Raw genomic sequence first — 27,178 nt, forward strand, 5'->3', positions numbered from 1 at the left:
TTGCGTTTCTGTAGATTGTAATTTTCAGGAAATAAGTATGAAGGGGGTTGTTCCAGAAAACGGAGTTGGAGGAATAATGAGAAAGAAAAGTTGACCCTGTTAGTTTGACGCTGGACAGTAAATGGATGCTGACTGGCTGAGGATGTGTTCGGTCTGGTTTGGAAGAGAGAGAGAGAGAGAGAGAGAGAGAGAGAGAGAGAGAGAGAGAGAGAGAGAGAGCAGGAATTATAGAACCAATTCAGAACAACAGTGTACATGGAAGTATCTATAGAAACGGCAACAGAAATGGAATGTCTATGAAACAGAGAGAGTAGAAGAACTTTGGAGGAATGCCACCCCTCTGTGTTACCAGGTAATACTAGGTGGTAGATGACTCTCATCAGCTGGTGCAATATCACCACTTTGCTTATTGGAGGCTTATAGATGGGTCATTAATTAACCTAATTATTCTCTTTTGAATGGAATCTAGAAGTCCGCGAGAGATTTTGGAGCTGCCCCAGATGTGCAATTTGTACAGAGTGAAAAGAAAGCTATTTGGAAGAAAAGTAATGCTGAGAGCAAAAGAGAAAACCCAGTTTTTTAGATGCAAAATTTAGCAAAAAAACATTTTATATTTTCATAATAAATAAAAAAAACCAAAATTTCTGATCCTGTGAAACACATTTTTCCTGACAGAAAGTTTGTGAAAGAGGATCATACCTGGAGCTGAAAAGTTTCGCTTAATAGCAAATTTTTAATTAAGAGTGGTAGATATCCTCTAAGTCTTAGACTTATCCTCTAAGACAGCAATATTTGTGATGTGCTTATGCCAAGAGAGATTAGAAGTCTAAAAATCCAAGTGTCATCAAAAATAAACATAGGAACAGAAGAATCTTTTTTGCAAGACTGAAATTGAAATCAACTAAGTTAGCTTTGCCCCATTGAAGAATTACCTGCAGATCAATATTTAAGGAATTGGTAGTGAATACTTGAGAAGTTGAAGCTGTGTGTGTGCGTGCAGGGCAAGGTTTCTTAAACTGGAAAGCAATGTACTATCATCAGCAAAACTATGGATAAGATTTCCGGTCAATGAAAGAAGGTCGTTAATACACAAGAGGAAACAAGTGAGAGAAAGAACTGAACCCTGGGGAACACCTGCATTAGTGGAGAAATTAGAAGACAGAAGAGCCATCTACCATCACCAGCAGTGAGCAGTCAGAGAGAAAGCTGGATTCTTAATTACAAAAAACAGTTGGTAAACAATAAGATGGAAGTTTATTTAGAAGACCTTTATGCAAAACACAGTCAAAAGCATTTGAAATGTAAAGAGCAAAAGTTCAAGTTTCACCAAACTTTTTGACTGAATTTGTCCAGTATATTACCAGTGGAATGACACTAGCAGATTCATACTGGCACAATTACTGATCAGATGGAAGATTTCTAGACTGTTTAAGGATTGGCAGTTAATAGAATTCTCCATTACTTTAGAAAGATTAGAAGTAAGTGTGATGGGATGATAATTAGATGGGAAGTATTTGTCACCCTTTTTAGGCACTGGCTGGATATGAGAAAGTTTCCAAGCATAAGAATGTGAAAAAAGGTGACACAGAACTGGAGTAAGGTGAGGAGCACAGGTTTGAGAACAAGAGGAGAAATACCATCAGGCCCTGGTGCTTTCTTATCATCAAGGCTATTTGAAATTCTTTTGATATCTTTTTTGATAGAAGACCACAGGAGACATCCAATGGAGTGTACTGAAAATGGTAGGAGTTGGTTTACCAAGATCATCAATACATGAGTTAGAAAAAAAGTATGATTCTAGCATGTCAGCTTTATCTTTAGATGAGTAGGAGACCGGCAGAATTACTTAACAAGTACAGGTCACTGTTGAACAAAAGCCGAGAATTAGGGTTGAATTTGAAAGTGTCTGCAATTCTGCCCAGACACGATAGGAGGGAGTATATGATGAGAGCCTTGTCGATAAATTCGGCCCTGGAAAGATTGTGCAAGGCTCAAGGGGTAGAATTTTTTTCAGCCTGGACTGTACTTGTTAACAGGAGAGATTGTTTCTACAGGGATGGGATACACTTACATAGAAAGGGTGCAAGAATATTTGCTGATGCTATCGAGGCAGTGTTAGGTGGGTCGGAAAACTGCTAGCTTGGGGGGAGACAAAGACCAATAGATTGACAGTAGCCACTGGCAGAGGTGAAAGAGATTCTTGCACTGCTTCTATTAGAATGAGGAGAAGCCTGAAAAACAAGATGCATGGTATTTCAGAGACTTCTGGGAGCCATTGCGGTACAAGTAAACACATGGGTTGTGTTAGGGTAGCTAAGAATAGAAACAGGTGCAGGTATACTTGCGTGTACACCAATGCTAGGAGTTTAGTAAATAAATTTGATGAATTTGAGGTACTGCTCAAAACATCAAAGCCAGATATTATTGGGATATCAGAGACGTGGTGTCACACAGATATAAGGGATGCAGAACTGGAATTTGGGGAGTACAACGTCTACAGAAAGGATAGACAGGATAGGAAGGGGGGAGGGGTTATGCTATTAGTTAAGAAACACATAAAAACCAAGGAAGTGAAGCCAGTCGACATTGCTGGACAGTGCAGTGTCGAGTCAGTTTGGTGTGACATAAGCATTGGGAGATCAAAATTGAGAGTAGGAGTGTGCTATAGGCCTAATGACTCTGATGAGTATAATAAGGAACTGTACAGGGAAATAGAGTGGGCCAGTAAATCAGAGAGTCTTATAATGGGAGATTTTAACTTCCCAGATATTGACTGGAATTTGGGGGCTGGTTACTCACACACTAGCAGGGCTTTTGTGGATTTATTGGATGATTGTTTTCTACATCAGCATGTTCGGGAGGCAACAAGAGGGAGTAATACTCTTGATTTGATTATCAGCAGTGATTCTTCATGCATTAAGAATCTGCAGATAAATGAACCACTAGGTGGCAGTGATCACAGTGTGCTGAAGTGGGATTTACTCAAAGAGGTAACTACCATTAGGGGTAAAGGGAAGGGTTATTGCTTCCGTAAAGGCGACTACGATGGACTGAGACAGTATTTAGATTCTATACAGTGGGACCAACTGATGATGTTACCAACAGCAAATTCAAAATGGGAAGCATTCAAAGAACTTATCTTGGAAGCTACTAGGCTTTACATACCAACTAAGAAATATTGTTCAAGGTTTAGGCCAAAATGGATGTCAGATGAACTAATGAGGCATATGGCAGAGAAGAAAAATGCATGGGATACTTACAAATTAACACATGACACAGAAGCCTATGATAGATACAAGTTGATATGCAACCAAGTTACAAAGGAGGTTAGGCAGGCGAAGGCAGATTACGAGAAATCTTTGGCAAGGGAAGCAAAGAAAAACAGCAAAGAGTTCTTTACTTATGTAAACTCTAGAAGGAAGGGGATGAATCAGATTGGTCCACTTGATATTGATGGGTCAACTGTTGATGATCCTGCTCAGGTAGCTAACAAACTAAATGAATATTCTGCATCGACATTCACACATGAGGAGTTATTCAGCGAGGGGAATGCCAGAGGTGTATTCAACTCTTGCAGTAAGCTACAGAATCTTGAAATAACTGGGAGTAAAGTGGAGGAGAAACTGTTGAAGATAAACACAAGAAAGGCACCCAGGGTGGATGGGATCTATCCAGTTATATTAAAGGAGGCAGCAAAGGAAGTAAGCAAACCCTTAGCCATAATTATGAGAGCTTCCTTGGACTCAGGGGAGGTACCCATAGACTGGAAATGTGCAAATGTGACCCCAATTCACAAAGGAGGATCAAAGGCTGACACAAGTAACTATAGACCTGTGAGCTTAACTTCTGTTCCAGGAAAATTAAAGGAGGCACTGGTTAAAGAAGCACTGCAGGATCATTTAGACAAGACTTCAGTTATAGCTCAGACACAGCATGGTTTTGTTAAGGGGAAGTCTTGCCTGACCAACTTGATTGGATACTATGGATATTGGATACAGGATATTGGATACAGGCAAGATAAAGGGGTGGTTGGGGGGGAGAAGACAGAGAGTGGTAATTAATGGACACTGCTCATCGTGGACTAATGTTATTAGTGGAGTCCCTCAGGGCTCAGTGTTGGGTCCATTATTGTTTTCTGTATTTATAAATGATATTGATGATGGTATATCAAGCTTAATGTCCAAGTTTGCAGATGATACAAAGGTTGGCAGGGTTGTCAAGGACACTACTGACACTATGCTGCTGCAACAGGATCTGGAAAGGTTGAGCAGATGGGCTGAGAGGTGGCAAATGAAGTTTAACATTGACAAATGTAAAGTACTACACATGGGAAACAGCAACCCCAGAGCAACGTATCAACTCTGTGGTACTACACTGACAGTGGTAGAGAATGAAAGGGACTTGGGGGTGGTTGTGCAGGCAGATATGAAGTTCTCTGAGCAGTGCAGACGGGCTGCAAGAGTAGCTCATGGAGTATTGTCAATGATATACAGGAATTTTTCCAGCAGGGATAAGGAGGTGATTATTCCATTGTATAAGGCAATGGTCAGGCCACACCTAGAGTACTGTATACAGGTCTGGAGGCCTCATTTCAAGAAGGATGTAGAGCTGCTGGAACGAGTACAGAGAAGGGCAACAAGATTAGTGAATGGAACAAAGGGGTGCTCTTACGAAGAAAGGCTTAAGTTTTGCAAATTACAGTGTCTGGAGACTAGGCACCAGCGAGGTGATCTGATAGAGGTGTATAAAGCCTTGAATGGTTTAAGCATGCTCAATGCTGATGGGATTCTTCCTCTAGCTCAGAAAAATCACCTGAGAGGGCATAAATTCAAATTGAGGAAAGACAGATGTAGGATAGATGTGCGGAAATTTGCCTTTAGCCAGCGGGTGGTTGGTTGGTGGAACAGACTCCCATCCCTTGTGGTGGAGGTTGATAGCCTAAATAAGTTTAAGGCTCAGCTGGACAGGTATTTTGAACGAACAGAGGGGTGAAGTGGAAGTGGGTTTTTTTTTTTTTTTTTTTTTTGGCTGATGCTGCATAAGCTTGCTTTCTTGCATCAAATGCCTCTACTAATGCTAATGCTAATGATGTGGAAATAGAGCCAACTGGTTTTGACAGAAGTAGGAACAGGTATGGGCAAAAGTTGTGGCCAATAGCTTTGGCAAGAAACCAGAAAGCTCAACTACTGTTTGGACAAGAGGCAATTTTTTTTTTACTCTTAGCCAGTTTTAAATCTAGTTTGGACTGATTATTTAACTGCTTTATACTTTTTGCAAGCTTTAGATATTTAGATATGTAGGCAGAAAATGAACCTGGAGATTTGGATACAAGCCAATTGATGTATGCAATTGGCTTGTATCCAAATATCACTTCAAAATAATTCTTATTTTGAACAGCCTTAGCACATTTACTGGAAAACCAAGGTTTTGATAAAGGACAAGATTTTAAGGTGGAGTGTGGAATAAACGATTTCATTCCTTCAAGAATAAATTCACTGGCATGATCTAAGTAAATGTTGACATCAGAAGATTTGAAACAGTAATTCAATAAAGGAAAACAAATCTCGCACATCATCCCACTTTGATTTCTTGTAATGGCAAGCAACACAATGCTGAGCATGGCCATAAGAGAAAGATTCCATTGGAGAAGAGACCATCACCAAGTTGTGATCTGAAGTACCTAGAGGACCACTCACCTCAACCGTGTACTTGGAAAGGGCATTTGTAAGAAAAAGATCAATCATGTTGGCTGTGTAGTTAGGATTCTCTGGTATTCTGGTAGGTAAATGGGCAATCTTCGGTCCTTGAGGTTGTCACAGACATTCTTTCAGATATGCTGGACAAGCTGTATTTGCTACCTGGGAGTCTAAAACGCTGATGGAACTGATATTTGGGTGACACTCAAGTCAAGTGGACCCAATTTCGGTGATGTTCGGATGGTCTGTGACAGCCAAATCCTCTGCTTGTACCCATGATGGTGGGACTGTTAGTAATCCTGGGTATAACCACCATGCAGAAGCACACTGTAGGTAACCACCCAGGTGTGAACCAACGTAAGCAGGGGCCGAGGTGTGGCACTCACACCACATGGAGGAATGTCACCCCTCTGTGTTACCAGGCAATACTAGGTGGTAGATGACTCTCATCAACCGGTGCAATACCACCACTTTGTTTATTGGAGGCTTGAAATGGTGGAATCCATGTTTAGTCTCCAGAGCTAAGTTCTGGTCAACCCTTCCCCATCTCTTCCATCATGCAGTATGACTAATGACCTTAGAGGTTATGATGGACATCATGGCGAGATCCAATCTTCCTTACATTTCGAGGGTACAGCTCTAAAACGGTGTTAACAGGCCTGCCACTAGTTAGTACACAAGACCAAACCTATTGGTAACTCTTTAGGAGGTTAGTGTATAATATTGCTACCACTACTCTGCCAGATAGTGACTGGAGGGAGTCCGAGTAGTGTGTATGCAGGGGCACTGTCAAGGCCACATTATGTCAAGGATCTGGGTATATTCTTATCATGTGTACACCATATCACAAATTTAAATAAATACACCAACCGTTTTGATTAAAATAGTTTAATACTGTAAAAATATAAAATATAAATATAATAAAATGTACCAAGAAATACAGTGGATACTGTAAAATAATATTTACAAAACTGATTTACTATAAAATAAAATAAAATTTATTACGAAAATGTTAAAATACAATAAAATACGAAAATTAAAAGCGATAAAACAATGATCGTAGCTTTCAGGGGCATCTGCCTCCTTTCTCAACAATAGGTGCCTCCGTAGCCAGGTGGGAAGGAGCAGCAGTGCATAGCACACGCTTCTTGATTAGACCGGGGTTCGAGCCCGTCACCACCAAATACGGAGGATGCAGAAAGGTCAGGGAATGACCAACGCATATTCCCGGAGCAATATGGCCTTAGTTGCTAATGCTCCTAAAAACCAAATAACAAACAAACAAACACATGATCTCCAAATGAAAATCAATTCTCTGATTGCTTGATAGTGCCATTCCTATTCAGATAATCTTATTACTTCTTTGACTAGAACTCTATAATTTTCCATTGCAGAGATGTTGTGAAAACACATATGTTAGCTGCCTTGTGGACCATATGTTTTTTGCTTTGCTGAGTGTGTTTATTTAGGTAAAGTATAGTGGCTATTAATATCTTTCTGTTTTAGATTTACGGTAAGGTCATTGTTTGTGCTATTTTTGTTAAGCAGATATATTTATTTTTTTAACTAGGTAAGGATTTCAAAAGTATTCCAAATACTTCCTAGTTTATTTAACATATATATTTGGTCTCAATTCTAATCTCAACGATGTCCATTTCAACTAGCAGTCTGCCAAACCCATGTACTTTTTCTGACAGAATCTCAGTTATCAGTTGATTCAACTACTGCTCATCTCAGTAGCCCAAATTATTCGCTGTATGATTCCTTTCGCCTCAAAGGTGGTACTTGTGCATATGTCTGTTCCGATATTCCCTGTCAAAGACTTGGTAATTTGGAATTTCCTCTTTTCGATCTTCTCTGGCTTAAAATCTCTCTACCCCATTCTGTCAAATTCATCTGTTGTCTATACCGTTCTCCCAACTCCACCAATCACTTGGGGCTCTTTGGCTTCCTCTCTTTGCAACTTGACTTTCTCCAGTTCAACTTTCCTAACGGTGAGGCCATTTTCCTTGGAGATTTTAATGTTCATAACTCCAGCTGGCTTCCGTTTTCTAGTCACACAGACCCAGCTGGTTGAGATGCTGAGGCTTTTGCAATTAATAATGACCTTGCACAGATTATTCATTTACCTACAAGAATACTGGACAATCCTAACCATACAACCAACACGCTTGATCTTTTTTTAACAAAGATCTAAGTACATGGTCGAAGTGAGTGGTACTTTAGGCACCTCAGATCGCAACTTGGTGATTGTCTCTTCTCTGATGGAGCCTTTATCTCATGGCTATTCCCAACCTCGTGTTGTTTGGCATTACAAGAATGCAAAATGGGATGACCTGCAAGATTTCTTTTCTTCTTTTCCTTGGTCGGACTACTGTTTCAAAACTTCTGATGCTAGCATTTAATCAGATCATGTCAGTGAAATTATTCTTATAGGAATGGAATCCTTTATCCACACTCCACTTTAAAATCTCGTCCTTTATCTAAACCTTGGTTTTCCAATAAATGTGCTAAGGCCATTCAGGAGAAGAATGTTGTATATCTTAATTGGCTTGTTTCCTATTCTTCGGTTTCATTTTCTGCCTACACCAAAGTGCGCAACAATTGTAAAGCAGTTATCAATCAGTCCAAACTAGATTTTTAACAGGCTAAGAGTAGAAAACCTGCTTCTTGCCCTAATGGTAGCCGAGAATTCTGGCGGGCTACCCAATCTCTTGCCAAAGCTATTGGCCGCAACTTGCCCATCTATGCTCCTGTAGCCTCCGTAGCCAGGTGGGCAGGATCAGCACGCACTTCTTGATTAGACTGTGGTTCGAGCCCGTGACCACCAAATACGGAGGATGCAGAAAGGTCAGGGAATGACCACCACATATCCCCAGAGAAATATGGCCTTAGTTGCCAATGCTCCTAAAAACCAAATAACAACAACATCTCTGCTCTTACCTCTGTCAAAACCAGATCGTTCTGTTGTCACTTCGGCCAAGGATAAATGGGATGCTAGCTGACCTGCTAGCATCCCATTTTTCTTCCAACTCATGTATTAATGATCTTGGTAAAACACCTCCCACCATTCCCAACACACTCCATTCAATGCCTTCTGTGGTCTTCCGTCAAAAGGATGTCAGAAGGATTTTGACGAATCTTGATGCTAAGAAATCTCCAGGTCCCGATGGTATTTCTCCACTTGTTCTCAAAACCTGTGCTCCTGAACTTACTCCTATTCTTTGCCGCCTTTTTTCACTTTCTTATTTATTCCAAAGATGTTTTTCCTTCTGCTTGGAAATTTTCTCATATCCAGCCAGTTCCTAAAAAGGGTGACAAATCCCTCCCATCCAATTATTGTCCCATTGCAGTTACTTCTACTCTTTCTAAATTAATGGAGAAATTAATTAACCGCCAACTCTTAAACTATCTAGAAACCTTCCATCTGATCAACGATCACCAGTATGGATTCTGTCAATGTCGATCGACTGGTGATATTCTGGCTTATGTTACCCATTTATGGACTAATTCAATGGAAAGGTTCGGCGAAACACAATTGCTCTTGACATCTCAAAAGCTTTCGATTGTGTTTGGCATAAAGGTCTTCTAAACAAGCTTGCATTTTATGGTTTGCCAACTGTTTTTTGTAATTCTTAAAGCTATCCAGTTTTCTCTCTGATCGTGTAGTGAGGGTGATGGTAGATGGCTTTCTGGTCGGCTACCATGAGGTAGCCAAACTTCTTCACTAATGCTCCCTCAAGGTTCAGTTCTTTCCCCCCCTCTTTTCCTCTTGTATATTAATGACCTTCTTCCACTGATTGGAAATCCTATCCATAGTTTTGTCGATGATAGCACATTGCATTCCACTTTCCATTTTGGGAAACCTTGCCCTGCTCAATGTTTCAACATCTTGAATATCTGCTAACAATTCCTTAAATGCCGATCTACAGATAATTCTCCAGTGGAGCAAAGACAACTTAGTTGATTTCAATCCTTCTAAAACTCAGTCTTGTCTTATATCTCGTAAAAAGGATCCTTCTGCTCCTATGCTTATCTTTGGTGACACTCCGATTTCCTAGGCAAAATGATATCTCTCTTTTGGGGGATTACCCTGACTTCTAATCACTCTTGGCACAAGCACATTACAAATATTGCTTCCTCTGCATCTAAAAAACTTGGTTTTCTCTTTCGCTGTTCACTCTGTACAAATTGCAAATCCGCCCTACCATGGAATATTGTTCCCACATCTGGGGCGTTGCTCTCAAAACTCTCTCAGGCTGCTAGATTCCAGTCAAAATAAGGCAGTTAGGTTAATTAATGACTCATCTCTAACAGAGTCTCTCCACTAGCTGTCTCATAGACATACTGTTTCTGCTGCATGCCTTTTCTATAGATACTTCCACGGGCACTGTTCTTTTGAATTAGCTTCTATAATTCCCGCGCTCTCTCTCTCTTTCAAAACAGTCCAAACCTATTCTGCCACCAGTCAACATCCATTTGCTGTCTAACTTCAAACTCACAGAACCAAATTTTCATCTTCCTTGTTTATTCATTCAACTGCCATTTTCTGGAACAACTTTCCTTCATACACATTTTCTGAAAATTATAGCCTATACAAGTTCAAGTCTAATGTCAACAAATATCTACTTTTTTTTTTTTTTTTTTTGTTAGTTTTTTGGCGCATCGGCTTCTGTGACCATATTGCACCTCCCAAGGTTTTAGAATTTTGTACTCTGATCCAAGCCCGAGGCGGGATTCGAACCCGTGACCTTTGGGTTGCCAGGCAGGCATTTTACCCACCCTGCTAGCCCGGTCGGCTATCTACTTTCATCTTCTCAATCTGCAACCCAACCACGGTACTAAGTACTATAGGTTCTAATACCTCTCTGGTTTGGGGTTTCCATAAAAAAAAAAAATCTGTGTGAGGTTAGTAGTAATTGCAACCGTCTCAGCATCACAACCAGCTGGGTCGATGTGGCTAGAAAACGGAAGCCAGCAGGAATTGTGAACATTTAAATCACCAAGGAAAATTACCTCAGGAAAGTGGGACCTGGAAAGTCAAGTTTCAAAGAGAGGGTCAAAGAGGTCCAATTGATTAGTGGAGTTGGGAGAATGATAGTGGCAACAGATGAATTTGACAGAATGTGGTAGAGATTTTAAGCCAGAGAAGATCAAAAAGTAAAGATTCCAAATTACTAGGTCTCTGACAGGGAATATTAGCATTAGCATTAGCATTAGTAGAGGCATTTGATGCAAGAAAGCAAGCTTATGCAGCATCAGCCAAAAAAAAAAAAAAAAAAAAAAAAAGTAACATAAATAAATAAAAATAACCACTTCCACTTCACCCCTCTGTTCGTTCGAAATACCTGTCCAGCTGAGCCTTAAACTTATTTAGGCTATCAACTTCCACGACAAGGGATGGAAGTCTGTTCCACCCACCAACCACCCGCTGGCTAAAGGCAAATTTCCGCACATCTATCCTACATCTGTCTTTCCTCAATTTGAATTTATGCCCTCTCAGGTGATTTTTCTGAGCTAGAGGAAGAATCCCATCAGCATTGAGCATGCTCAAACCATTCAAGGCTTTGTACACCTCTATCAGATCACCCCGCTGGTGCCTAGTTTCCAGACACTGTAATTTGCAAAACTTAAGCCTTTCTTCGTAAGAGAACCCCTTTGTCCCATTCACCAATCTAGTTGCCCTTCTCTGTACTCGTTCCAGCAGCTCTACATCCTTCCTGAAATGAGGCCTCCAGGCCTGTATACAGTACTCTAGGTGTGGCCTGACCATTGCCTTATACAAGGGAATAATCACCTCCTTATCCCTGCTAGAAAAATTCCTATATATCATTGACAATACACCATGAGCTACTCTTGCAGCTCGTCTGCACTGCTCAGAGAACTTCATATCTGCCTGCACCACCACCCCCAGGTCCCTTTCATTCTCTACCACTGTCAGTGTAGTACCACAGAGTTGATACGTTGCTCTGGGGTTGCTGTTTCCCATATGTAGTACTTTACATTTGTCAATGTTAAACTTCATTTGCCACCTCGAAGCCCATCTGCTCAACCTTTCCAAATCCTGTTGCAGCAGCATAGTGTCAGTAGTGTCCTTGACAACCCTGCCAACCTTCGTATCGTCTGCAAACTTGGACATTAAGCCTGATATACCATCATCAATATCATTTATAAATACAGAAAACAATAAAGGCCCCAATACTGAACCCTGAGGGACTCCACTAATAACATTAGTCCACGATGAGCAGTGTCCATTGATTACCACTCTCTGTCTTCTCCCCCTCAACCACCCCTTTATCCATAGCAGCAACTTGCCTCCAATGCCACACTGCTCCAATTTGTGCAGCAGTCTTCCATGTGCAACAGTATCAAAAGCCTTTCTAAGATCCAAGTATATAATATCAAAGTTATTCCCTGCATCCAGTTCTTTTGTGACTGCATCATAGTATCCAATCAAATTGGTCAGGCAAGACTTCCCCTTAACAAAACCATGCTGTGTCCTAGCTATAACTGAAGTCTTGTCTAGATGATCCTGCAGTGCTTCTTTCACCAGTGCCTCCATTAATTTTCCGGGAACAGAAGTTAAACTCACAGGTCTATAATTACTTGTGTCAGCCTTTGATCCCCCTTTGTGAATTGGGGTCACATTTGCACATCTCCAGTCAATGGGTACCTCCCCTGAGTCCAAGGAAGCTCTCATAATTATGGCTAAGGGTTTGCTTACCTCCTTTGCTGCCTCCTTTAATATAACTGGATAGATCCCATCCACCCCAGGTGCCTTTCTTGTGTTTATCTTCAACAATTTCTCCTCCACTTTGCTCTCAGTTATTACAAGATTCTCTAGCTTACTGCTAGAGTTGAATACACCTCTGGCATTCCCCTCGCTGAATAACTCCTCATGTGTGAATGTCGATGCAAAATATTCATTTAGTTTGTTAGCTACCCGAGCAGGGTCATCAACAGTTGACCCATCGATCTCAAGTGGACCAATCTGATTCATCCCCTTCCTTCTAGAGTTTACATAAGTAAAGAACTCTTTGCTGTTTTTCTTCGCATCCCTTGCCAAGGATCTCTCGTAATCTGCCTTCGCCTGCCTAACCTCCTTTGTAACTTGGTTACAGATCAACTTGTATCTATCATAGGCGTCCGTGTCACGTGTTAATTTGTATGTATCCCATGCATTTTTCTTCTCTGCCATATGCCTCATTAGTTCATCTGACAACCATTTAGGCCTAAACCTTGAACAATATTTCTTAGTTGGTATGTAAAGCCTAGTAGCTTCCACGATAAGTTCTTTGAATGCTTCCCATTTTGAATTTGCTGTTGGCAATATCATCAGTTGATCCCACTGTATAGAATTTAAATACTGTCTCAGTCCATTGTAGTCGCCTTTACGAAAGCAATACCCCTTCCCTTTACCCCTAATGGTAGTTACCTCTTTGAGTAACTCCCACTTCAGCACACTGTGATCACTGCCACCAAGTGGTTCATTTATCTGCAGATTCTTAATGCATGAAGAATCACTACTGATAATCAAATCAAGAGTATTACTCCCTCTAGTTGCCTCCCGAACATGCTGATGTAGAAAACAATCATCCAATAAATCCACAAAAGCCTTGCTACTGTGTGAGTGACCAGCCCCCAAATTCCAGTCAATATCTGGGAAATTAAAATCCCCCATTATAAGACTCTCTGATTTACTGGCCCACTCTATTTCTCCGAACAGTTTCTTATTATACTCATCAGAGTCATTAGGCCTATAGCACACTCCTACTCTCAATATCAGTGCAGATAGACATATGCACAAGTACCACCTTTGAAGTGAAAGGAATCAGTGAATAATTAGGCCAACTTTTTTTTTTTGGTAGTTGTTGGCGCATCGGCTTCTGTGGCCATAATGCACCTCCCAAGGTTTTTGCAGTACTTTGATCGAAGCCCGAGACGGGAGTTGAACCCGCGACCTTTGGCTTGCTAGGCAGGTACTTTACCCACCCGGCTAGCCCGGTCGGCTAGGCCAACTGAATTATCTGATAATTGGTTGTGGTTGACTTATCTGATAATTGGGATTCTGTCAAATAAAGTATGTGGGGATTTGGCAGACTGTAAGTGGAAATGGACATCATAGAGCTTGGAACTGAGACCACGTATATTTGAGAAATGAATGAGCAAATGTGTGTGTGTATGTGTTATGGAGGCTTGATGGTGCATAAGCTTCTGGGGCTATAGTGCGCCTCCGAACGAGGAAATGTTTGAGAGGTATTAATGTGTTATAGTAGATAATGAAGACATCTGTGAAAGGGTTTATTCTTATTAAGTATGGATTATCCTTTTTTTCTTGAGATTGGTAGAGGACAGAATTTCTATTTAGTTTATTGTTTTTTGAACTTGTTTATGTTCTAAAGCTGTATACAGAAGCTAAGAATAGATAGATCATTCTACTCTCACTTCAGAAGTTGCTGATCACAAAATGGAGTGTAAATACCCCAGTACTTACCTCTAGGGTGGAGGTGAGTGCTTTAGCATAACAACCACATGGTGTATGGTCAGATTTTGTGCTATTAGGAATGGTCATATTCATTCAAATTTCTAGAGGTCTAGAAATTGGTACTTTGACAAAAATTATAATTCTTCCAGTAGAGTATAAATAAGGGTGATCTGGCAGAGATCATAGTTTAAGGGCATACTGCAATTCTAGTTAGCATCTTGTAGACTGAGTGATTCATTAGCTTTCACATACAAACTATGGATAGAAGGCATACAGAAGAAAGATTCTGAGGCAATATGGATAGCACTATGATGGACTGCATCTTATTACCAACGGGTAATTTTCTTGGCGAAGTTATACACTAGGGAAGCATTGCCTAGCTTGGATCAAATAAGAGCTCAGTATAATTGGAGTAAATATAAGTGGCAAATGAAGTTTAACACTGACAATGTAAAGTACTACATATGGGAAACAGCAACCCCATACCAACGTATCAACTCTGTGGTACTACACTGACAGTGGTAGAGAATGAAAAGAACCTGGGGATAATTGTGCAGGCAGATATGACGTTGTCGTTGTTATTTGATTTTTAGGAACATTAGCAACTAAGGCCATATTGCTCCGGGGATATACGGTGGTCAATCCCTGACCTTTCCACATCCTCCGTATTTGGTGGTGACGGGCAGGCAGATATGAAGTTTTCTGAGCAGTGCAGACAGGCTGCAAGAGTAGCTCATGGTGTCTTATCAATGATATACAGGAATTTTTCTAGCAGGGATAGGGAGGTGATTATTCCCTTGTATAAGGCAATGGTCAGGCTGCACCTTGAGTAATGTATACAGGTCTGGAGGCCTCATTTCAAGAAGGATGTAGAGCTGCTGGAACGAGTACAGAGAAGGGCAACAAGGTTAGTGAACGGAACGAAGGGTTGCTCTTACGAAGAAAGGCTTAAGTTTTGCAAATTACAGTGTCTGGAGAATAGGCACCGGCGAGGTGATCTGATAGAGGTGTATAAAGCCTTGAATGTTTTTTTTTTTTTTTTTTAATTTGGTAGTTGTTGGTGCAGTGGCTTCTATGGCCATAATGCACCTTCCAAGGTTTTTGCAGTACTTTGATCCTAGCCTGAGGTGGGATTTGAACCCACGACCTTTGGGTTGCTAGGCAGGCACTTTACCCACCCGGCTAGCCCGGTCGGCACTTGAATGGTTTGAGCATGCTCAATGCCGATGGGATTCTTCCTCTTGCTCAGAATAATCACCTGAGAGGGCATAAATTCAGATTGAGGAAAGACAGATGTAGGATAGATGTGCGGAAATTTGCCTTTAGCCAGCGGGTAGTTGGTTGGTGGAACAGACTTCCATCCCTTGTTGTGGAAGTTGATAGCCTAAACAATTTTTTTTTTTTTTTGGCTGATGCTGCATAAGCTTGCTTTCTTGCATCATATGCCTCTACTAATGCTAATATAGCAATCTGCTTCCAAAATGCTGATTACAGGACACAAAGCATGTTGAGTTTCTTATATAGTGTTAGCCTCAAAAATTTGATATGTGGTTTTACGGGAATGAGATGTTCATCTGGTTTTAACTGTAGACTAGAATGAAAATTTCAGTCCAGAATAAATGTAAAACACACTGTGTTTTGTGTTGAATACTGGAAACCATTATTTAAGGCACAAGTACTGATATTGTTGATAGCAATCTGTAGCTGTCTTTCAGTTATAATGTTCCGTGAATGGTAGGAGATACTGATGTCATCTACATAAAGAACGTTTGACATTGTAGATGAAAATTTTTCGTGATTGTATTTATTTTGATTGCAAATAATGTGGCTGAAGACTGATCCGCGAAACATTTTTCTCCTGACAGAAAGTTTGTGAAAGAGGATCATACCTGGAGCTGAATAGTTTCACTAAATAGTAAATTTTTAATTAAGAGTGGGAGATATCCTCTAAGTCTTAAGTCATTGAGATCTTGTAAGATTTTATATCACCAATCTGAATAATATGCTTTTTCAATATCAAAGGACACACCAGATGTGCTGATTTAATAAGGACATCTCATATGCTGGTTTACATTGATTAGTGGTCTAATGTAAATGTGCCATGTCTTTTTGTTTACCAATATGTTAACTATAAGTAAAAATTTATTTCTCCTCTATGCACCACACTAGCCTGGCAATGACCAATTTTTCCAACACTTTGTAGACACAGCTGATTAGGGCTATGTAGCAAAAGTTATTTAGACCTTTGGCATCTTTTGGAAAAAAAAAAAAAAAAAAAGTATCTGTAACCAGGAATTAGGAAAAATATTCTCTATAAAGTTTCATTATAGAATAAAAGCAGGGAATCCACTGATGTTGTTGTAAGGTGTTTTAACATATTGTAATGTACACTGAAAGGACAGAATTTGTGGGATACCTGGTTTCTGGGCAACACGACGCTGTCACCCCCCTCTCGCTAGTGGACGAATCCACTGCTTCGCTGGTATATAGATACACTGCATCGCTGCATTCACGTAATGGTAATTCAATTTCAGTATGGAAAAATATCGTGAATTAACCGACTTTGAAAGAGGGATGATAGTGGGTGCCCAAGCATGGGTCACTCTATCGTGGAGGTGGTACAGAAATTTCACTATCCCCATTCAATAGTATCAAGTGTGTACTGGGAATACAACATTTCAGAAATAACATCTCACCGTGGACAGCGCTGTGGATGGAGAAAGGTGGTGGATGAACATGGCTGTCGATGCCTGTCTTGCACTGTTTCAGCCAACCAGAGAGCAACAGTGGCACAAATCACTGCCGACTTCAACAAGGGAGGTGCCAGAAACGTCTCCACCAACTGCATCAGGCGATCATTAGGCACAATAGGTTATGGGAGCTTCCGACTCACTGGAGTCCCATTGCTAACACCATGACACAGGACTCTTTGCCTCAACTGGGCGAAAGAACATCGGCACTGGACCTTGGATGATTGTAGACGGGTCTCCTGCTCCGATGAGTCCCACTTCCAGTTATTTAAAGCAAACAGGAGGGTGTGCATCTGATGGAAACCGCACAAAGCTATGCACTTGTCATAGCTTTGTGCACAAAGCTATTCACAAGGAACTGTTCAGACAGGTGGATGGTCAGTAATGGTCTAGAGCATGTTCAACTGGCATGCCTAAACACATCTCTGAATGGTCCAGTTTATGTGTCCATTCTTGAAGACCATCTGCATCACTTCATGGTCATTGTGTACCTACAGGGCAATGGACTCTTCCAGCAGGTCAATGCACTTCCCTAAGGAGCCATGTGCCTAGAACATGGTTCGAAGGGCATTCCGCAGATTTTACCACCATGGAATGGCCTCCCCGTTCACCGGACACGAACCCTGTGGAGCATCTTTGGGATGCTGTGGAAAGGTCTGTTTGAGATTTGGATCCTCCACCCAGGAATGCAACGGAATTATGGACAGCGGTGCAGCAAGCATGGATGGATGGAAATACCTGTGGAACACTTTCGTGAATTAGTGGAGTCAATGCCTCGCCGTGTGACTGCCCTTATCAGGATGAAAGGTAGGCCTACCCATTACTAAGTGGGTAACCCAGGATTTCTGTTCACTCAGTGTATGTTGTCTGGTCCCACTATACTTGCTTGTGACAGTGATATTGAAAGAACATATACAGTTCTTTCAAGGTAAAAGGTCTATTCTATGATTTAAGTCAATTTGAACAAAAGTTTAGCTTAAGTTTATCTATCTGGCCTTTGTGTATTAAAACTTCTATGTTCTTGCTGACACTAACGCAAATATCCTAGCAAATGCATTTGCTAGTGAAGTAAGTTCAGCTAGTACTAACTATCTAAATCTACTGCATTAGCAAATTATACTGCAATATTTGAGTGGCAGAATTTCTGTATCTGTCCACTGTGAGAGAGGATACAAAATTTACTTTGTATTTTAGGATTTTGTTCCAGACAGCTTTCATACATGTTGGTTAACTGATGATGCAAAATGGAATCAGAAATCTTTTTTGGCTTTGCCATCTTCAATATCTTGCTTTTTGCATGTTTGTTTGAACAGTATTAGGTTCTTAGTAATGGGACATTTATGAAATCTATTCCATTTTTTTCTCTACTTTTCTTTCATCAGGGTATTCTGCAGTCCATCAAAACTTTAGACAAAGAAGGAAATATGTGGAGGCATTTGGAATGGAACATGTGGAAACTTACACCATACTACTTTCTGTGATATAAGTTACAGCATCATTCAATTGACTCTTGGTAGACTATTCTGGCATTGAATGAGCCCAGTTTACTGCACGATTCCCATTTGGCACTTTCAAATTTTCATTGGGGTACTCTGCTGGAATAATGAGATGTGCTTCCAGTTAGTGTAGAAACTATCAGTCACCGCTTAATGGGGTTTGACTGACTTCCTAAATGAAAACAGGGAAGAGAGAGAGAGATGGGGAAGGGATATTGATAGATCCATGGTGAAGGAGGTGCAAGCTGGAAAATGAAGAGATGGTCATTCAAGAGGGAGAGAGTGTGGTGATCGAGTATTGTTCCACAATCTATCCTCATTTACTGATGTTTCTGCTACCATATAAAGAGCTGTGGCCATTTAAGTTATCAGTTAAGCAGAATTAAGAGGTTGTAGCTGCAGAATGAGACTATGTAATCCCCCATAATGGACATCAGTTCCTGGTGGTAAGCATAAGGAGCAAATAGTAATAAAAAATCGTACTGTAAGGAGGACAGTTACCACTTTGATATAGCTGGTCAATGGTATTTGCTGTTTGGGAAAAGGGTATTTACAGGCTATGCTACCATAAGCCAGCCTTTCATTTATTCTATTTTTATGGAACACATTGTATGATTTCTTACTTTGGGATTACCTTGTGCCTTAAAGAAAATTTCTTGAAGGTGGAGTGGTGCATACTGGTCTATCAAAAGGTGGACATTATTTATATTTTTGTGGAAACCTCGATAGTTCTACTGTATGAAAATGGTTCGATCTTTGGATTTTAGTGGTTTGGTTTTTTCAGATTGTTTCTGAAGGGAGGCAAATTTGTTTCTTTTTTTTTTTTTTCCTTTTTTTTCTTTTTCTTTCTTTGGAAAGTAAGACACCTATTCTAAATATCTATTTATTTAGAAAAAAAAAAAAAAAAATGTCTAAAACTAATTGTTTGTTTCCTTTCACATCCACCTCTTCTTGAGATGGAGACTCAGACTTCTCAGATTTCTGTTATGTAAGGTTACAATATCCTGGGGTACTGTGATAGGAGCGTTTACCATTACTTCTTGTTTCGATGGTACAAATGCACTTAGTAGGTGCCCAGCCAAATTAGAAAATGATTCACGTAGAGAAATGGAACGGTCATTCTGGGTTCTGACACTGAACAGTATCGAGTTATTATTTGAGCAAAGGAAGGTTTATTTTTTGGGCTTGGTTGAACCATTTTCCTTGCTTCTAGAATAGGTAGGAGGATTCCTTTATAGTCTATACATCTCTCTGTGTAGGTGGTGCATTCTTTAATGCCACAGTCTGTCAGTCTACTTTGGTGCAAACAAGTGTACCCCTGCTTCCAAATGACTGCTCTCTAGTGGAGGGTATAATGAGAAATAAAGACTGTGTTTACGCATAACTCTGTTTTCTATCTCTTCACTGAGTTGGTTTCTGAATCATTGGCTGTGCAGTTAAATAAGGCCTTTGAAGGTGCAGGAGAAGAAGTAGTGCTTGGATTTGGCCGACTCATCTTTGCTCCTTCTGGCTGCAGAATAGATAGTTTTTTTCCAAGTTTTAGACACTTCACATGGAGGCAAGATTAGTGCTGCCAGCAGTGACAATGTAATGTGGTTAGCAGGTTAGCAAAGGTGTCATTTTTTAAGCTTTATTAAGCTTACTTCTTCACTTAGAAAAACAAGAATTAAATATCTTTTAATGATAAACTATCTTTAGTCGAGGGTAGTAAAACCTTACGGTTCTTAGATGAAATTTCCACATTGCATAACTTACCCAAAAACTACATTCGCTAATGTACTTTTCGGGTAGCAAATGGATGGTGCTAGAACTGGATGGGTCAACTATATGTTAAAATGAAAGGTCTAGATGTAAAATTTTTATAAAAGAAATGTTTTTGTTTATTAATGTTATCTTTAGTTAACAGACATATAAGAAAGTAGACTTTTGAGATCGGTAAAACTAATTAGTCATTGTTATATTGTTAATCTTATTATTATAAGGATAGAAGTATAATAAATGAGTTATTAAAAAATAAAAATAAAAAATGAAGAAAAATCACACACATTAATCTTTGGCATTTGAAACACCATAGGGGATTTTTTGAATGTATAGCCTTACAGGGCAGTTCAGGTATCATGTTTTTATGATTTTTGGAAGCCAAGGCATATAAAAAGCAAGAATCAGATCCCTGATGGGAAAGATATTACCATGCAATACCTAATCTTGTTTATATAAATAAATTCTTTAATCTTTAGTAAATTCGAAACAAATGAAAGAGAAATTAAAATAGAAAAAGGGTCATTATTTTTAATTTCTAATTTTTCTAAAATACCTGGCTTGAATTCTTCACCACCATCTTTCTCCAGCAACTCTGTTATTTCTTTATCAGTCTCAGAAAGCCTGCAAAATTCCTCTTTATGTTGCTCTATTGTCAAAACAGCATTTCTGTCTACAAGCACAAAGTGAACATCTCCAGCTAACTGCAACAAATATGCCAAGGGTTCTGTTGGCCATTTTGTTGTATGGCTATAGGCCAACTTATGAACATATTCTATTAAACAGAAAATATATTTCAGAATACTGGTTATTACTTAATCTAATTTAATTTTTTTTATTAATTATTATTATCTATTTATTTTATTTATTTATTTTTATTTTTTTGTTTTTATCATAGTTTTGTTCGGATATTTTTTTATTATTATTTTTTTTTTGGCTGGTGCAGCATAAGCCATTGGCTTTCTTGCACCATGTGGCCATTACTAATACTAATACTAATAATAAAATTAAAGAATTTTTTTAGGAGCTTAGGAACAATTCTTCAAAATCTAAGACACATTCTATTTATATGGAAGCATTTTAGGTAGCTTTTCACATTTATATTGAAATTTATCTTCAAAATTTCTTCAACACATGCTATATGCTATCTAGTCACTTTATTAGAAATAGTAGTTATGGCTACATCGATGAAAAAAATTTTAATTCAAAGGGGTTAATTGATGTGTAATATGTGCAGGTAAGTGCTATAAAGCCTTCTAGTGCTCAAATCAGTTCACCAGCAATCGAGAACAGAGGACCTCAGAGACTTTCAGAAACATGATTGTTGGCACACATGTATAACAGGTGACACAGCAGAGAGAATGGCTGCACATTTTGAGTGTTCAAAGACCAGAGTCATTCAAGTCTAATGAATGGATAAACACCTATAAAGCATTCACGAATACACAAAACTGCAAGCAGAAATGCAAGGTGGAGGAGCAAGATGCTCAACACAGAGTGGATTATCAAGGGGTAATTCATCATCAAATCACAGAATAATCTCTCCATTTAACACGATCATTGCCACTTATTGTAACACAAACTGATCAATAAAAATTTCAGAATGTAGGGAAAAAAAAAAAAATCAACATTCTGACATCAAAAAGCATCCCAAAAATTTGCACATAACCATTGAAAATTAAAAGTTTGGAATTCATTGTTAAAAGCAGATACTGACTTTTGTGTTGAGCTGTAAATCAGAACAATTCTTCAAATTTTATAATAAATTTTTTCATATACATACACTAACATCAACACCAGCAAGAAAAAATAAAATTGTGTGCCAAGTCTATAAACAAAAGCCAAGTACTAGTGCAAAGCATTCAATCAATAAACCAATACTGGGTAGTTGTTAATTTCATGTGCCTTAGGTTTATGCTGCCTGTTGGTTGACCGCTTGTATGGCACTTAGATACATTTTGAATCCAGATGTGCAGCACATCACTCCTAATGCCATTTTATGCTTATACGTGTAAAGGCAGCAACCATGTTAACAGAGAGAGGTTAACTGCTGTCAACTGTTTGTCAATTTCTAGACAAGGATTTAATTTTATTAAATTTGAATAATACAGGAAAAAGAAACAATTATCAGTATTTCATAACCTTTTGTTAAATTTCTCTATTGTTACACTTAATGGAATCTGATCATGCCTAACTTATACTAAAACATTTACAGTAGATTCCTGATTATTCAAAGTGAATGGGAAATAAATTTTCCCAGATAATCAGAACCCCAAAAAATTTGCAAACTTAAAAGGAAAAACTCATAAATTTAACAAACATATAAATTTATAAACATAAATATTGCATTTATATTTATAAAAGTATATTACAGTGTGAGAAGATTTGACATAAAATTTAATACATGCATAATATTTTTTGAAGAAAGGAAAATAAAGTTGTTTTTTGATTTTCCTTACTGTTCAATGTAATTTTAGTAAACTTATTGCAGCTGATACTTTGCCAACTTATGAGCTGAAGTTTCTGTTCAATAAAAGAATGATCATTTTCTGTTTTAACATGGATGCACACAGACTCAAATTACAACTATTAGGCAAATGTAGAGAAAGCAAAGGTAGAGATGTGGTTTCTGAGAAATTTCTGGACCTTGTTTATGGGAGCTAAATAAAATGTAAACAAACAATGCCAATAATGGATTGCACTTATTTCTTTTTGTTATCTAACTTATACTGACTTAGACTTCCATGAGTCATAGAGGCTGTGGTTAATCCATAACATGGATAATCAAGGCTCCATCATAATTTTTTTTGAAAATGCCCATTTTGAAATTTTTTTTTTTTAACTTTTGGCTGGCTACTTGGTAAATAAAAAAAAAAGGAGAAAAAATCAGTACAAACAGTATTTATATTATACCACAACTTTTAAGGAAAAAAAAAAAAAAAAAAACTGCAATATATTATCCTTCCTTAATATTCTTTAAAATTACTATTAAATGCAACCAAATTAATTCCTTTACCTAAACATAAAAGCCCTTGCTTGATATATCTCATAGCAAGCCCACATTTCTTTGTTTCGCTTGCAATTTCAGCCAATGAACAATAAATCTGAGTAGTTTTTTGTAAGAGCAAGATTGCACAACACAGTTTCCATGAAGGATCATTAACTAGTGGCACATGACCCTTATTTCGAGATGAATCTGATGTACAAGATACATCTCTTTGTTTATCTTCTTCCTGTTTCAAACTATCACCTTTTACTAAATCAGTTTCTGAAGGATTTAATGTTGAATAATGGAGTGGAATTGGTTCAAAGGGTTTTGCCATCTTCACATTTTCTGCTTGAGAACTGCATTCTTCCACTTTACCTTTTGAGTCTTCACTTTCTAAGACACATTTAAGTCCCTAAAACATGGAAAAAAGTTACATCTTCAGAGAAATGAATTATCATTAATATTTTTAGCAGAAATTTCTTTTAGCTAGAAATACAACATACTGAACTATAGAAATCACTTTTCAATAATCAAAGCTAATTTTAATATGCTCTTTTACAGGTATACTCAAGTAAAGTGAAATACCTGAAAAATGTAATTGCTTATGAAGATTATTTCAACTTTCATAATACACCACATCACACCTTTAATAATATTTCTGTAGAAGCTTTTTTGTTTTAGCATTGTTGTAAACTAAGAGCAAGTTGTCTTTCATTAGTCAATACAAAAATAACTCGTATAAACCTTACTATTAAGCATTATGTCTAATGGTAAGATTTGCAGTTCATAACATAAGTATTCCTTCTTTGTCATGTGAAGTGCTAACTGGCTTCAAATAATAACTCATACATGTAGTGGAGTCGAATTAAAAATAGTAGAGGAAGAAAGGGATCTGGTATTTAGGATATAGACAGGAAAACCTATCATCAGTCTATCATTTTTTCAGATTAGGTTTCCATACTTATACAGTATTCCAAACTCTGATTGAGGAAAACAAGATGCAGGATATTTCAGAGACTGCTGGAAGTCATTGCGGTACAAGTAAACACATGGGTTGCTAAAAACAGGAACAGGTGCATGTATACTTGCGTCTACACCAATGCTAGGACTTTGGTAAATAAATTTGATGAATTTGAGGTATCACTCAAAACATCAAAGGCAGATATTGTTGGGATATCAGAGACGTGGTGTAACTCAGATATAAGGAATGCAGAACTAGAATTTGGGGAGTACAATGTGTACAGAAAGGATAGACAGGATAGGAAAGGAGGAGGGGTTATGCTATTAGTTAAGAAACACATAAAATCCAAGGAAGTGAAGCCAGTTGACATCGCTGGACAGCGCTGTGTCAAGTCAGTTTAGTGTGACATAAGCATTGGGAGATCAAAATTGAGAGTAGGAGTGTGCTATAGGCCTAATGACTCTGATGAATATAATAAGAAACTGTACAGGAAAATAGAGTGGGCCGGTAAATCAGGGAGTCTTATAATGGGGGATTTTAATTTCCCATATATTGACTTGAATTTTTTTTTCGTCACTCACACACTAGCAAGGCTTTTGTGGATTTATTTGATGATTGTTTTCTACATCAGCATGTTCGGGAGGCAACTAGAGGGAGTAATACCCTTTATCTGATTATCAGTAGTGATTCTTCATGCATTAAGAATCTGCAGATAAAGGAACCACTATGTGGCAATGATCACAGTGTGCTGAAGTGGGATTTACTCAGAGATAACTACCATTAGGGGTAAAGGAAAGGGTTTTGCTTTCGTAAAGGCGACTACGATGGTCTGAGACAGTATTTAAATTGTATACAGTGGGACCAATTGATGATGTTACCAACAGCAAATTCAAAATGGGAAACATTCAAAGAACTTATCTTGAAAGCTACTAGGCTTTACATACCAACTAAGAAATATTGTTCAAGGTTTAGTCCTAAATGGATGTCAGATGAACTAATGAGACATATGGCAGAGAAGAAAAATGCATGGGATGATAAATTAACATGTGACACAGAAGCCTATGATAGATATAAGCTGGTCTGCAACCAAGTTACAAAGGAGGTTAGGCAGGCGAAGGCAGATTACGAGAAATCTTTGACAAAGGATGCAAAGAAAAACAGCAAAGAGTTCTTTACTTATGTAAACTCTAGAAGGAAGGGGATGAATCAGATTGGCCAACTTGATATCGATGGTTCAATTATTGATGATCCTGCTCAGGTAGCTAACAAATTAAATAAATATTTTGCATCGACATTCACACATGAGGAGCTATTCAGCGAAGGGAATGCCAGAGGTGATTCAACTCTGGCAGTAAGCTAGATAATCTTGTAATAACTGAGAGTAAAGTGGAGGAGAAATTGTTGAAGATAAACACAAGAAAGGCACCTGGGGTGGATGAGATCTATCCAGTTATATTAAAGGAGGCAGCAAAGGAAATAAGAAACCTTTAGCCATAATTATCAGAGCTTCCTTGGACTCAGGGGAGGTACCCATAGACTGGAGATGTGCAAATGTGACCCCAATTCACAAAGGAGGATCAAAGGTTGACACAAGTAATTATAGACCTGTGAGTTTAACTTCTGTTCCAGGAAAATTAATGGAGGCACTGGTTAAAGAAGCACTGCAGGATCATCTAGACAAGACTTCAGTTATAGCTCAGACACAGCATGGTTTTGTTAAGGGGAAGTCTTGCCTGACCAATTTGATTGGATACTATGATGCAGTTACAAAAGAACTGGATGCAGGGAATAACTTTGATATTATATATTTGGATATTAGAAAGGCTTTTGATACTGTTGCACAAATTGGAGCAGTGTGGCATTGGAGGCAAATTGATGCTATGGATAAATGGACGGTTGAGAGGGAGAAGACAGAGAGTGGTAATCAAGTGACACTGCTCATCATGGACTAATGTTATTAGTGGAGTCCCTCAGGGTTCAGCATAGGGTCCATTATTGTTTTCTGTATTTATAAATGATATTGATGATGGGATATCAAGCTTAATGTCCAAGTTTGTAGATGATACAAAGGTTGGCAGGGTTGTTAAGGACACTCCTGATGCTAAGCTGCTGCAACCGGATCTGGAAAGGTTGAGCAGATGGGCTGAGAGGGGGCAAATGAAGTTCAACATTCACAAATGTAAAGTACTACATATGGGAAACAGCAACCCCAGAGCAACATATCAACTCTGTGGTACTACACTGACAGTGGTAGAGAATGAAAAGAACCTGGGGGTAATTGTGCAGGCAGATATGAAGTTCTCTGAACACTGCAGACGGGCTGCAAGAGTAGCTCATGGTGTCTTGTCAATGATATACAGGAATTTTTCTAGCAGGGATAAATAAGCAGGTTTGTTTGTTTGTTTGTTTGTTATTTGGTTTTTAGGAGCATTAGCAACTAAGGCCATATTGCTCCGGGATATGCGGTAGTCATTCCCTGACCTTTCCGTATTTGGTGGTGACGGGTTCGAACCCCGGTCTAATCAAGAAGCGTGTGCTACGCACTGCTGCTGCTCCTTCCCAGATAAGCAGGTGATTATTCCCTTGTATAAGGCAATGGTCAGGCCACACCTTGAGTACTGTATACAGGTCTGGAGGCCTCATTTCAAGAAGGATGTAGAGCTGCTGGAACAAGTACAGAGAAGGGCAACAAGATTAGTGAATGGAACAAAGGGTTGCTCTTACGAAGAAAGGCTTAAGTTTTTCAAATTACAGTGTCTGGAGACTAGGCACCGGTGTGGTGATCTGATAGAGGTGCATAAAGCCTTGAATGGTTTGAGCATGCTCAATGCCGATGGGATTCTTCCTCTTGCTCAGAATAATCACCTGAGAGGGCATAAATTCAGATCGAGGAAAGACAGATGTAGGATAGATGTGCATAAATTTGCCTTTAGCCAGCGGATAGTTGGTTGGTGGAACAGATTTCCATCCCTTGTTGTGGAAGTTGATAGCCTAAATAAATTTAAGGCTCAGCTGGACAGGTATTTTGAACCAACGGAGAGGT

At 38.9% G+C, this 27,178-nt stretch overlaps 1 protein-coding gene across 1 annotated transcript in view; it reads right to left on the reverse strand.

Annotated features, from left to right (window-relative positions):
* LOC150078328 (erythroid differentiation-related factor 1) overlaps positions 1 to 27,178 on the reverse strand; it is a 257,306-nt gene that overhangs the window by 86,950 nt on the left and 143,178 nt on the right. The window contains exons 13-14 of the mRNA XM_090384532.1: positions 23,202 to 23,586; positions 20,742 to 20,960 (exon numbers count right to left, since the gene is read on the reverse strand). Coding sequence (XP_090240658.1) covers positions 20,742 to 20,960; positions 23,202 to 23,586 — 604 coding nt within the window. The remainder of the gene's footprint in view (positions 1 to 20,741; positions 20,961 to 23,201; positions 23,587 to 27,178) is intronic.

This window comes from Mastigoproctus giganteus, chromosome 11 (genome assembly GCF_048544385.1).
Source record: "Mastigoproctus giganteus isolate SK-2022 chromosome 11, ASM4854438v1, whole genome shotgun sequence".
In the NCBI taxonomy this organism is placed as follows: domain Eukaryota; kingdom Metazoa; phylum Arthropoda; class Arachnida; order Uropygi; family Thelyphonidae; genus Mastigoproctus; species Mastigoproctus giganteus.